This window comes from Theropithecus gelada, chromosome 13 (assembly GCF_003255815.1).
Source record: "Theropithecus gelada isolate Dixy chromosome 13, Tgel_1.0, whole genome shotgun sequence".
Lineage (NCBI taxonomy): Eukaryota > Metazoa > Chordata > Mammalia > Primates > Cercopithecidae > Theropithecus > Theropithecus gelada.
Window position 1 is genome coordinate 74950827 of NC_037681.1, and position 14766 is coordinate 74965592.

Sequence of the window (14766 nt, forward strand, 5' to 3'; positions counted from 1 at the left end):
GGCCCCGATGTGTGACGTTCCCCTTCCTGTGTCCAAGTGATCTCATTGTTCAATTCCCACCTATGAGTGAGAACATGTGGTGTTTGGCTTTCTGTTCTTGTGATAGTTTGCTGAGAATGATGGTTTCCAAGTAATTTTAAAGGGTCCATTTTGTGCTAGATATAATACCATGCTCTAGGAATACATAGATGAAAAGATAGCCCCCTACTCTGAAGAAACTTAGAGTCTACTATGGTGTCTAGAATGGAACTTAGAAGCCACTTCTTATAGGAAGCCTTCCCTAACCTTCAGGTAGGGAAAATGTCCCTCTTATGTGGTCCCCTAGCCCCATGCTTACACTTAAGTTTGGAATTGGTCACACTGTAGATTGTCTCCTATGCTAGGCTGTAGGCTGCTTGAGAACAGGGACTATCTCTTACTCATCACAGAAGAAAAGAAGATAACTAAAACATAATCTTGGCCCTTGAAGAACTTAAAATTGAGTGACAAATATAAACTACTAACATATGTAATGAACTAAGTTCAATCTACATTTGTATGAATTATAAATTCAACAGAATATATGCTACAAGAGGTAGGAGGTTTTGGAAAGGTGATTTAGAGGATATGGCCTTGAGTTTAGAAGAAATGGTGTGATTTCCATAGTTGAGGTGGGCAAGTGAATCCAAGGTTAGGGAACATCATGAGCAAAGGCACAGAATTGGGACTGTATATGGGCTACTTAAGGAACAGTAAGGCGTTCCATGTGAGTGGACTCTGGTAAGAATGTTAGGTAGGGGCTTGGTTGTAGCTGATCTTGGATGCAACCGTAGGGTGTTTAGATTTTCTTCTGCAGGCAATGGTGCATTGACAAGGACATCTGAGCAAAAAGGACATGATTACTTTGTCAATAGTGTAAATGATGGGAAAAGAGAGATAATATTCAGGAAGGGGACTCCTCAGACTTCCAATAATGTAGACAAAAGATATTAAGGTGAAAATAGATATGGAAAGGGAACAATTCTGGAAGCATTGTGCAAATGGACATGTCAGACCCTAATCTGGAATAAGGGAGATTCCAATTTAAGAGTCCTTATTTCCTGCCTCTGCAGAGCTTGCAGTGAGCTGAGATCGCGCCACTGCACTCCATCCTGGGCAACAGAGAAAGACTCCGTCTCAAAAAAAAAAAAAAGTCCTTATTTCAAAGGTGATGGCTCTAGTTTACATTCTCTGTCATTTACATGCTCTGGCCATGGCATGGGTAAAGTCACTTAGAAAGCGCATAAAGAAAAGCCAGAGCGAGGTCACAGAACCTTATGGAAAACTGATATTTAAGGGGTAGGTAAATCTTTAGATTTAGAAGAAATTATGTTTCAAAACTTATTAAAAAGACGAAAATGGGCCAGGCACAGTGGCTCATGCCTATAATCCCAGCACTCTGAGGCCGAGGCAGGAGGATTGCCTGAGCCCAGGAGTGCAAGACCAGCCTGGGCAACACAGCGAGACCTCATCACTACCAGAAAAAAAAAAATTAGCTGGGCATGGTGGCATGTGTCTGTAGTCCCAGCTACTAGGCTGGCTGAGGCAGATCACTTCAGCCCAGGAAGGGTGAGGCTGCAGTGAGCTGTGATTGCACCACTGTACTCTAGCCTGGGCAACAGACCAAGACCCTGTCTCCAAAAAAAAAAAAAAAAATCTCACAGACATAGTTTTTCATCCTTAAGTGGTCTGCTTATTATCTGGTTTATGGCAGAGACCCCAACCCCTGACTTGTAGCTCAGTGCACTTTCTATTTTATGCTCTAGATTTTAGTTTAATGCTAAATGTGAGGATATCACCTACCTTTTCCATCCTCATCTATCTTAGTAAACCAGATTAAATTTGAATTCTGGACCCCTTTTCTTAAAATATCTTCTATCTTAGCTGGGCATGGTGGCTCACGCCTATAATCCCAGCACTTTGAGAGGCCGAGGCGGGCGGATCATGATGTCAGGAGTTTGAGACCCGCCTGGCCAACATGGCGAAACCCCGTTTCTACTAAAAATACAGATGTTAGCTGGGCTTGGTGGCGCGTGCCTGTAATCCCAGCTACTTGGGAGGCTGAGGCAGGAGAATCGCTTGAACCTGAGGAGGCAGAGGTTGCAGTGAGCCGAGATTGCACCACTGCACTCCAGCCTGGGCGACAGAGCAGAACTCCATCTTGAGGCAGGGGAGGGGGGCTGGGGGGAAGCATCTTGTATCTCCTATGTTTATAGCTACCAATAGCAAAGAGAAAATTGTGCCACTGGAAAACAGGGCAAGTCATCTATATGGATGCCACTTTATATTATGTGATATGAATTCATATAAAAAGCCTAATTAAACCTACCTTATGTTTCAAAGGCAGTAAGTTAATCTTATACATTATTGTTTTCATACTCTTTATGTAAAAGAAAAACCTCATTTTCAATGGTAAATTATCCCCCAAATACATTGCTGTATACATAAGTGGAAATATTTTGCTCAAATAAGCCAAAGCAAATGATTTCATTGTAGTTCTACAGAAGTTTTTGTTGGTACGAATACTGTAATCGTCTATAGCATATGCCATAGGTATTGTTTGAAATTTTTTTTCTCTTAATTATCAAATGAAATATTTACACCTCAAAGAGGGAGGCCTGAAAAGACATGAAACTTAGAAATATAGACCATCTTACAGGCTTCAGAATAGCATCATCCCTGTTGAACAACATAAAAAAATGTGGATTTTATGATATATTTGGCTGGAAGATATAAAAATGAATCATCATGAGCCATTATTAAAGAACTGTTTATAACTGAAAAACCCTTATGAAGGTCAGTTGACAAAATGAGTGGAGCACTGTAAATACTAAGAGTTGATGGCCCATGCCTAGATAATTCAGTGTTTCTATTCTTAGAAAATGGATTTTAGCCATTTGAATGTGGCCTAGTAAATGATCCTGTTACAATTTTCACATATCAATTCATGGTTTACCCAAAAAGATCTGCAGCATACTTTTAAATTGGCCTTTTTCTGGCAGAGGGGTTCCAGAAAAATAATGTGGTTTTTTTTGTTTTGTTTTGAATTTATTTGCTTACTTTGGGTTTCTTTTGTTTTTCTTAAACAAGAATATTAAAGTACAATATAAATACAGAGAAGTATGTTTTCTAAATGTAGAACTTGGTGAAGTTTCACAAATTGAATATACTTACTTATCCAGCACCCAGAGCAAGACACAAAACATCACCAGCCCTTCAGAATCTACCATCTCATACTTCCTTCCAGTCAATAAGTACTTATCACCCCAAAGTTTACTGGGAGACAGTTCTCCCATGTGTCTCGTGTTTCTGCATATCTTGTGAGCAAAGGCACTGACTGCATGTGTGCATAATGTCTTTTCGAGTCAGCCTTGGAAGACAGTGTCTCCAGAGCAAAGCACAGGTGTGCTTAGAGTCTTAAAAATAGAGATTATGTCCCTTAGAGAACAAAGAACAGGTTTACTTACTATTTAGTATAACAGAGATGTCTCTCTTCAAAGCAAAAACGACAGGCATGCTTACTGCCCATTATAAAAGATTCAGCTTCCCTATGTTCCCTACGGGAGTTCCTCTCCTGTAACACAATCCACTGTATGTACAGATGTCACCTGGCTTTATGTTGCCTTGTGGGAATTAGAGCCCAGGGAACCAGTGCAAATACTGATACTCTTTTGACTATTGAGTTGTAAGGTCCTTTGTCTCTGACCTAGCACATAAGGCTAACTTGTTAAGGTTAAGCTTGCAAGAAGGGTAAATCTCAGACCCATCACTGTCCTTGGCAGTAACCACTATTGTGACTTCTGCCACCATAGATTAGTTTTACCCGCTGTTACACTTCATACATAAAAGAATTATATAGCATGTACTCTGTCCGGCTTCTTATATTTATCAACCTATTTGTGAGAATCATTCATATTATTGCATGTAGGCATAATTCTTTCTTATAGTATTCCATTGCGTGAACATTTTTAAAAATTGGTTTATTTTTTCCACTATTGATGGACATTAGGGCAGCTCCCAGTGTCAGCTATTAAAAATGTGTTGTTATAAATACTTTATGCATGTCTTTGAGTGAATATATGTATATATTTCCACTGGGTATATTCCCAGAACCAGATCAGAGGGTACACACTGATACTGCCAAACAACTTTTTAAAGTATTTGTACAAAGCTACTCTCCCATAAGCAGTATATGAGCCTTTTGGTATCTCTGTTATTTTCAACCTCTGTTATTTTCCATCATCTTTGGTTTTTTTTTTTTCAGTGATATGCTTTAATTTTACCATTCATCCATTCATAAGGAAAGATGCCATTGGCATAATAGAATTATACCATGGGCATAAGACAAATATGCCCATGGTATAATTCCAGTTTCACAAAGCAATCTCACAAGCACTTCCCCTCTTTAGGCTGAGGCAGGTGGATCATGAGGTCAGGAGTTCAAGACCAGCCTGGCCAACATGGTGAAACCCCATCTCTACTAAAAATATTAGCCGGACGTGGTGGTACAAGCCTGTAATCCCAGCTACTCAGGAGGCTGAGGCAGGAGAATTGCTTGAACCTGGGAGGGGGAGGTTGCCGTGAGCCAAGATCATGCCACTACACTCCAGCCTGGGCAACAGAGCAAGACTGTCTGTCTTGATAAACAAAACAAAAAACAACTGAAAAAAAGACATGTCAATTACTAAGTTGTTACCAGGACAAATTATCAAGAAAGACAACGAGAACCATAAATTTTTTGTAATTTATTTATACATGAACACAACAGTTTCCAGTCTTCAGCGTCAGATAAGACCAAGTTATTCAAAATAAAATGTTAAAGATACAGTTTTAACAGAAACAAGATCAGGCTGAAAACACTGTCACGAATATCCATATCCATATAATGTACAAAAAAGAAAGGCTGATATTACTCCAAATGTTCCTAATTGAAAGTAAAATAAAATCTGTACAGCTGAATCTTCCCAGTAAACAGAAAGAGAAAATATTATAACACAGTATTAATCTTCCACATAAATAAGGCCACATGCAAACAAGAAAGAGAACACCCAAAATTACAGTGTTTCTTCAAAGAACCCTTTCTAGGCAACATATTTAACACTCCAACCATCTTCTATTCTTCTATGTGAATACTAAAAAAAAAAAAAAAAAGTACTTCTCTTCCCATCATAACTAGTCAACCCAGTGTTAATTCTAGGCCTGATTTTCCCCTGAATCATTTCTGCCTTTTTGTTCAGTTTTCCCTGCTTAGAGCACCCATCACAATCTCCTTCATTCTTCTATCCACTCTGAACTAGAAATCACCTTTCATTCCATCCAGCTCTGTATTCCTTTAAACCCTCTAGGAATTGCTAAAGAGGGATGAGGGGCTGAAAAGAAAGGAGAATGGGGAATAAGAGGTCTGGCAGTCTATTTTACAGAACAGCCTGCTTCTGGACATGACAAAGAAACTAAAAAGCCTGCTTCTGCAGATGTTTCTGAACTACTACTTTGTTTTTTTAAAGGAAGACAGAAGAGATTTATGAGAGATGAGAGAAAAGAAAGTGTACACTCACTCTGGCACTTCATTAGGTTCAGGAAGGGAGGAAAATAAAAGTACCTAGATTTTCAATGAATCTACTGGTTGTGGCTGAGAAAGCTTGGTACTTGTCAAGAACACCAACATATTAACCTTGCCATGAGGATAGGGTCTGACATGTCCCCTCAACCATTTGTCTGACAGTAGGGTTTCTGAATGATGAGGGTGGTGGTGGCAAAGAATTGAGAGGTCTTTTGGAAGAGGAAGGAGTCTTTGTGTCCTGACAGGAAACCTGTGTCCACCACCAGTGTTGTGGAGATCCCTGTTGATTAGAAACCACAGAGTGGAGCTGGCAATGGTCTGGGATATGTTCACTCAGCAGGGAGCTGCCCAAGGTGGTGGGCATAGCCAGTAGCAGGCAGCAATAGGTGACCAGAGTCTCAGGAAAAGTAATGGAGTCCCATAATTCACACAGACCAAGCTGCCCCCTGCTGTTCTCCCTTGACTTCATTAATGCCCAGCAATTGTCCACAGTCCTTGTGCCTGTACTGTCAGATGCAGAGCAGGGTGAGCCGAATAGGTTCTTAGACACAACTAGAAATCCAAATAGGAGCCAGACCAGAGGTCTTGGGAACAAACAGAGTCCAAACAAAGGTAAAGACAGTATAATCTACAGCATCATTCCCTTCGCTTAGAAGGATGTAACCCATCGGCTGGGAGCATGTGATGTTAATGCAGAATAGCAAGACAACCAGGTGAAAGGGAAGCAGCATAGCCACCAAGGTATCAATCTTCAGGTGGAGAGAATGGAAAGTTTAAACAGAGGGTAGAGGAAAGTCAGAACAAAAAAAAGGGCATACCTAATGCTGTTGCCCAACCACAGGTCCAGCTCGTGGTGGCAGGGGACCTTCTGCAGGAGTAGTTCCAAAGGCAAAGGTTAACCAGACTGGAACCCAAAGGGCCTGGGGATCTCCACTGGCTCCCTCATCGGGCGACGTCTAGCTCTATGGGCGTCTTCATCCAACAGGTAGTACTGCAGTGGATTTGGCCAGAGGTCCTCTTTAATAATCTGAGCAATCCTGTCGGACTCTGGAAGGCTGTGGTCTGAAAACCAGGTGAAGAAGCTGCAGATGACATGTCGGTTCCTATGAATGAAGGACTGGGGTCCATGGCCCTGGCGCCACATGATTAGAGTGGAAAAAGACACCACTTGACCGAAGGATCTGACCTCATACACCTTGACGATCAGCTTGTTTCTGAAGTAAGGGTTTCTTCGAAAAAAGAACTTAAACTTGCAGCCTGTCCTAGGGTGTCTGAGCTCCTTCACTTCCAAATTGGTTAAGTAGCTTAACATCTCGGCATCTTGGCCTCTAATCATGGCAGACAGCTGTGGGTGGTGGCGGAAAGCAGTGACCCAGAAGCCCGGGATATTGCGAATGATGTCATTCCTCTGCTCTATGTAGTATTCATGCATCTGCCCAAACCTGCGCTCCACCTGCAGGAGGGCCCTGTCAGCCTCGGCATTCACGGAGTCCAGTTCCAGCTGGATGGACTCCAGGGGGTTCAGGTGGAGACCCACGTTCAGGGGCCCGGGCCCAGGCCCTGCATCCCTATTTACCTCATCTGTTGCTCTGTTTCCTTCCGCCATGTCCATTTCCTCGCCTCCTGGCTTCTCATCCACTGGGACTGAGAGCATGGCACACTCCTCAGGCTTCACGTCCTCGGCCTTCCTCTCTGCGATCACTTCAGACTCCGACCTCCCTGCACCACAGGTTTCTACAGCCTTCTCCCCATCTAGGCCGGGCGTCTCTTCACCCGGAAAGCCATTTTTGAGGCTGCCGTCAGTTGTCAGCGAGATAGAGGCTGCTTCTAGGCCCTCCGCGGGTGGTAGAGTCACTTCCTGTCCAGCTTTGATGGCTCCACGACTGCGACTCCCATCGACCAAGATGTGGAAAGTATGGCCACTATCTGCGGGATCCTGGGGTGCGACCCCCTCCTCTGGAAGCTGGGGCGGTGGGAGCACGACTGGCTCCAAGCGGCCCTCAAACACATCTGCCATTACCTGTGTCGCCTTGCTCTTCTCTCGGGACCTCTGGCCCTGGTGCGGGTCTTCCGGGGCATGGTCGAGAGTAGCAGGCCTGTGAGGACTCTCCAGGAGGCTCATGTTGGTAGCGGCCAGGGCGGCACTCGGTAGAGGCCAGGCCACAACAGCGGGTCCCGTCAACGTTCCTCACACAAAATGGCGAGTAAACACCTCGACTATTTGCACCGCCCACTTTTCAGTCTCGCGACACCACCCCTCAGTCTCGCGAGTCTGTGGTGGTGTCCTGTGCATCGTTATTTTAGCCATTGTGTTGGATGAGTAGTGGTATCACATGGCGGTTTTAATTTGCATTTAGCCAAAGCCTAATCAACTGAGAACCTTCTCATGTGTTTTTTGGCCATTAGGATATTCTCTCTTGTGCAGTATCTGAGGCTTCTCCCTATTTCTCTGTTGGGCAGGTGTTCTTTTTCATATGGATTTGTAGGAAGCCTTTGTACATGCTAGATACTAGTCATTCTTCAAGTATAGATATTACAAATATTTCCTCCCACTCTGTGGATTACTTTTTCTGTTTTGGGGTTTTTTTGTTTTTTTTTTGTTTTTTTGGGTTTTTTTTGAGACGGGCTCTGTTGCCCAGGCTGGAGTGCAGTGGCGCCATCTCAGCTCACTGAAGCTGCTGACTCCCGAGTTCTAGCGCTTCTCCTGCTTCAGCCTCCCAAGTAGCTGGGACTACAGGTGCCTGCCACCATGCCCAGCCTTTTTTTTTCTTTTTTTTTTTTTTTTTAGTAGAGATGTAGTTTTGCCATGTTGGCCAGGCTGTTCTTGAACTCCTAGCCTCAGGTGATCTGCCCACCTTGGCCTCCCAAAGTGCTGGGATTACAGGCGTGAGCCACCGCGCCTGGCCTACTTTTTCATCATCTTAATGGTACCTTTGAGGAACAAAAGTTTTTCATCTTAATATGTGTCAATTTGTCATTTTCCCCTCTACCTTAGTGTTTTTCTTCTCTGTTTAAGAAATCTTATCTCTTGCCTGGGCACAGTGCCTCACACCTGTAATTCCAGCACTTTGAGAGGCGGAGGTGGGAAGATCACTTGAGCCCAGGAGTTGGAGACCAGCCAGGGCAACACAGGAAGACCCCATCTCTATTTCAAAAAAGAATTAAAAAATGAAGAACCTTATCTCACCAAGATTGTTCAAATTTATATCTGCCATCCAGCTGGAATTCATTTTTATGAGTAGGGTCACAATTTGTTTTTTTCCATATGAATATCTAATTGACCCAGCCTTGTTTATTGAAAAGACCATTCTTTCCACATTCATAGGTTTTTAAATGTTTCCATCAAAAGTAACATAAATCATTGGCCAGAGCTAGTCAGTTGACCTTGTCTAACTTTAATAGGACAGGGAGGTGTAATCTTCTCCTGAGCCTAGAAGGAGGAAACTGGAAATATTGGCAACTGCTGTATCACTCATCATGAAAAATAATTTGAGTAATAAAAGACCAATAGAGTTAGGCCAAAGGACATAGATAAAAGGTAATAATAAACAGAAATTTATGTAAGACAATACAGAGTATCAACCAAAGATTAATAATAAAAAGAGAAAATAAACAGTATTTGGAAAGGAAAACACAGTCACATTGATTATTTAAAGAAATATAAGACAGGATGTTAGACAGCTTTATGCCAATACATTTTAAAACTTAGATGAAATATATGGCTTCATAGAAATGTATAACTTATCAACAAGGACTGAAATGCAATAGAAAATCTAAATAGACCTAGAGACAGTAAATAAATGGAATCAGTAGCTTAAAAAAATCTTTCCACAAAAGTAGCATGAGGTTCAAATGATTTTGAGGCAACTACTACCAAACATTCAAGGTACACATAATCCATTTTTATATTTATTAAACATTCAACAAATGTTTATTGGGTACCTACTGTGTGCCTGGTACTCTTATGGGCCCTCTGGATATAACAGTGAACAGAACAAGGATTTCTTCCCTCTTGGGGTTTACATTTTAGCAGGGGAGAAAGATAACAATAACAAGAAAATAATATTGCACATTAGAAAGTTATAAGTGTTATGGAAAAAACAATAGAGTAAGGAGATGGAAAGTTCTGGGGGTAGGGAGTGGGGAGCAGATTGTAGTATGAAATAGGGTGGTCAGAGGAAGCCTCATTGAAAAGATGAGATTTTGGCAAAGAGTCAAAGTTGTTGAGGGAGTCAGCCAGTAGAAATCTTGGAGAAGAGCATTTCAGGAAGAGAAGTGCTAAGCAGAAGCACCAAGACAGGAGCATGTCTGGAATGTTCAAGAAATAACAAGGAGGCCAGCGTGGATGGAGCAAAGTGAATGAGGGAGGCTAGATCAAGTAGGTTCTTGTATGATAGTGTAAGAAATGTGGCTTTTATTCTTAATGAAATGGGAAATTACTACAGGATTTTGAGCAGAGGACACAAAATGTGACTTTAGTTTTGCATGAATCACTCTGACTCCTGGGTGAAAAATAATCTGTATGGAAGCAATGGTAGATTTAGGGGGATCTTTTAGGAGGCTGCTGCACTAACCCAGGTAAAAGATGTTTCTCAGACCAGGTGGTAGTAATGGAGGTAGATGGTGGATATAGTATGATGGTAGAGTCAGCCTGATTTCATGGTAAATTGGCTATGGGATCTCTTAGTTCATTTTCTGTTGCTGTAACTGAATACCTGAGACTGGGTAATTTATAAAGAAAAGTTTATTTAACTCACAATTCTGGAGGCTGAGAAGTCCGATATGCTATGCTATGAAGTAGCATGACAAAAAAGCAGAAGAGCTAGCAAGCACCTGGGAAAGAATGGACAAAAGAGGCTGACTCAGCATTATAGCAACCCACTCTCTCAAAAACTAATCCATTCCCATAAGAAGTAATCCAGCCTTGCAACAAAGACTTAAATCCATCTTACCAACCTGATCATCTCTTAAAGGCCCCACCTCCCAGCATGGGGTATGAAAGAAAGAGAGAAGTCGAGGATGACTCCAAGGATTTTGACCTGAGCAACTGTTAGGATGGAGATACTGGAAGCAGAGTGGTGAAGGCTATAATGAGGAAGATCTTTGCAGGAAAATCGGAGTTACCTTTTTTTTAAAAAAAACATATTGTTTGAGATGATTATTGGACAACAGAGTTGAGATGCCAAGTGGGCATAATGAGTTTAGAGCTCAGGAGAGGTCTGAGATAGGTATTCACATTTTGGGATAATCAGCATGCATGGAATTTAAAGCCAAAGGGTTGGATAAGAACACTAAGATAGTGAGTCCTGATAAGCTAGGCCCTGAAGACTCCAAAATTATAAGGTCAGGAAAAAAAGGAAAAACATCAAGGAAGACTGAAGAGAGACCAGCAGGGTAGGAAGGAAACCAAGAGAGTGCAATGTGCTTGAAGCCGAATGTGTAAAGGAAGGTGTTCAGCTGTGTCACAGGGTGCTCACAGGTCAGTTAAGATGAAGTCTGAGAACTGACCGTTGGATTTTAAAACAAAGAGTCACTGGTGACTCAACAAGAGCATTTTCAGTGGAGTGGTGGGGGTTGAAATATGTTTGAAAGGGAAAGGGAGGAAATAAATTGGAGATTGAATATTGACAATTCTTTTGAGGAATTTTTCTCCAAAAAGAAACAAAGAAATGGGATCATGACAAGAGTAGTCAAGCTACTTTCAGTGCAGTGGTGGGGTAATAGCTTGGCTGGAATAAGTTTAAGAGAAAACAAGAAGCGAAAAACTGAAAACAGCAAGAATATACAACTCTTTTGAGAAGTTTTGCTTCAAAGAAATGGGATAATAGCTGGTGGGGAAATGGAGCAAAGAACGTGTTTTTAAAATGGGAGAAGAAGCATGTGTAAAGAAGCAGGTTGATGTGAATGATCCAGTAGGGAGCAGAAACTAATGATGTAAGAGATAGAAGGAAGCATTATTGGAGGGATGTCCTGGAATAGACAAGAGGAGGTGGAATCTAGTACCTAAGTGGAGGAGGAGATGTCAGCTTTAGGTGGGAGCATGACAAATTCACTAGTGGTAACTGGCAGGAAGTCAAAGTATGAGGGTGTATGTGCTGGTAAACAGGTAGAAGTGATAGTGAGATTTATGAAATCTTCCTCTGATTGCTTCACTGTTCTCAGTGAAATAGAAAGCAAGATGATCAAATGAGTATGAGGAAATGGGGCAAGAGGCAGTAGAGTCTGAGGACAGAGAAGAAGGTATGAAATAGTTGTCTAGAGAGAAGAGTGACTAGACTATGACCTAAAGTATTGTCAGACAACATTAAAGTCATGAATTCAAAGTGAGACCCATCAGCATGGCTATGAATTTTTCTCTAGCCACATTCAACTCACAGGTGCAGTGTGAATAAGCAGAGTTGGATTTAGAGCTGAAACAAGAAGGACAAGAGAATAATTATAAGAATTGATCTTAGAGTTTAAGCTGGAGGAACAGAAGACATGCAGGATGAGATCAGTGAAAAGGTGGTCTGATCAATGAATTGGAAGATTCAGGCTACTGAAGGTCTCCTGGGGTCAAGTCCTAGGGAGAATAATCTAGAGGGCTGAGAGACAGTGGTTTGAGAATGACCTGCAAGAGATTAGTCAGAATCCTATTCATGAATCCAAGTTGGTCTCTAATGAGGCAGATAGAGGATAAGGTCATTGCAGGGGAGGTCAATGAGCCAACAGGACGGGGTGGGAAGGATAGTGTATGTGTATACTGAAATCACTGAGAGATAAGACAAGAGAGAAGTGAGAATGAGGCAGGAGCTAAAAAACATGAGAAATGAGAGGGAATGACATGAGGGTAGCAACGTTTTCGAGCAATAGGTGGTCCAAACCATTGACAGGAGACTCAAAGCTGGATTTGTATTCTAGGGCCAAGGTATAGCACCACCACCTTTGGATAAAATCAGTTAGTGGGAAGGCAGACACCTTTAGAATTTTATATTTCTTAATGTCACAGACCCTGGTATTATACATCTCCTCAAAGGTACACATATATTAGGAAATGTTTTTTGAAACTGAAAAGTGAGTAGTGATATTATTCTTTGAGTTCATTGTAAAGTATTACTTTCTTTTGGGGTTCCATTCTGCTTTGTTCTAAGGCATGGACTAGAAACTATTGAAAAGAATAATATACAATTTCAACTTTGGAGTCTGAAATATTCTGGCTATAATTTTTTTTTTCCTTAAAAAATGGAGAACAAGGAGAGCTATATAAAATCTCTGAAATGTTTTGTCAACTAGAAGCAGAAATAGAGATGTGGAGAAAGAGGGAGAGGGAGAAAAAGGAAAGAAAAAAGAAAAATGAGTGAAGGAAGGAAGAATAATATGGCTTCTTGGAAAGAGTACAATTTAGCCACTAATCTGCACATCATAGAGTTGTAAAGAGTTTAATTCTCTGGGAAACAGAAAAAGCATGATGTTTTAAAAGATAAACTGTATATTAGATGATTGAAAGGAGCCTGTGAATTGTATAGTCTTGTTTTCCTTGGACTCCTGAAATATTCTTTTTCAGTTCTTGTTTTGAAAGGGATCCCTCTCTCTTAAATTCTTTATACAACTTTGTTTATATAGTGATTTAACATACAGAACTATTTTTCTTAGAACTAGGCCACCCAGTTTAGAAAGCTGAGGGCCTGAATACAATATGTCACTTTCCTAAGATTCAAAAGAATGTTGGTAAACAAGAGAGGGAGATGTACACTTTGCTAATTTCTTCTGTTTCCCATGGAAAGTCTATCAAACTGTTTGCAAAGGAAATGGTCAAAAAGAAGTTTTAAGTGATTAACCAAGTAGCTTTACAGCTGCAGTCATCTTTATTGTATGTAAATATAGATAAGAGGGGAGAAAAATATTTGAATTACCAGGGCATGGGAAATGATTTACCCTAGCAAAGTTAATAAATTATGATTTAATCATTTTCTACTAAGGTAGCACTCATAGAAAGAAAATATACATTATTGTGCCTGGTGAAACTGTAAAAGTCTAAAAAGTCTATGTAGAGTCCTGGCCTGATAGACTGGCCCCAGAGTGTTTCAGTCAGGGGTGAGCAGAGCCACAGGCTTGTGACTGGACCTGTGTTCTTGCTAGTGCCAAGCGTCCCCACCAGTGAATGCGACACAGGAGCAAAATGACACAAACACTGTTACAGTGTTTATGTTACACAAAACCAAAATACCAGTATTTATGTCAGACTTTTATTTTAAAAGTGTTCAGAATTCAGGAAATACAACAGTGTAACTAAATAATACGTTTTAAATGCAAATTTTGAAATAGATATTATAAAACATGTTTCCAATATCAAAGTGTTAGACATATATAATCACTCTAGCCTAATTTAGATAAAATTTGTTCAGTATTAGAAAAGAAATTGATACTACAGTAAATGCATAAGTTGGTTAATCATAGAAAATGGAAAATAAAAAAAACAAAGTGCATTGATAATGTCATCATTACCATAAAAGTATTTTTTGGAGCAAATTTTTTCCAGCTGCTATAAAAGCTTTCAGTTTCTACACTGGTAGCAGAGAGGTGAACAGAGTTTTGCTCTAATTCCTAGTATTTTCTTGAGTTGTCATTTTAGAATAATCTCTCTTAATTATTTCTTTAAAAAAAAGTAATCACAATTTTTATGGATGGCAAACTGTAGTTTTTGTTTCAAGTAAAGCATTTCTAGTTTTATCTTTAATTTATCCTGTATGGATATAGATTAGGTACAGCTATATCAACCTAATTAATTACTCTCCCATTCACATTCCATTTTATTGAAAGGTCTTTGAAATAGGAGTAAGATTTACGTATGTGATAGAAGGTTTAGGGGCTGGGTGTGGTGGCTCATGCCTGTGATCCCAGCACTATGAGGGGCCAAAGTGGGAAAATCACCTGAGGCTGGAGTTTGTGACCAGCCTGGACAAGGTAGTGAGACCCTGTGTGTTAGGTTATTCTTGAATTGCTATTAAAAAAAACCCCCTGAGATTGGGTAATTTATAAAGAAAAAAGTTTAATTGGTTCAACAGGCTTTACAGGAAGCATGATATGGCATCTTCTCATCTTCTGGGGAGACTTAAGGAAGCTTACAATCATAGCAGAAGGCAGAGGGGGAACAGGCACATCACATGGCAAGAGCAGGAGAGAGAGGGAGGTGCCACACACTTTTAAGT

At 40.8% G+C, this 14766-nt stretch overlaps 2 protein-coding genes across 4 annotated transcripts in view; one reads left to right on the forward strand and one right to left on the reverse strand.

Moving 5' to 3' along the window:
* Positions 1 to 14766, forward strand: part of ACYP2 (acylphosphatase 2) — a 202443-nt gene that overhangs the window by 146180 nt on the left and 41497 nt on the right. The window lies entirely within an intron of this gene.
* On the reverse strand, positions 4751 to 7817 carry TSPYL6 (TSPY like 6). The gene has a single exon (XM_025354683.1). The coding sequence runs from the start codon at positions 7698 to 7700 to the stop codon at positions 6474 to 6476; it is 1227 nt and encodes a 408-aa protein (XP_025210468.1). The 5' UTR covers positions 7701 to 7817; the 3' UTR covers positions 4751 to 6473.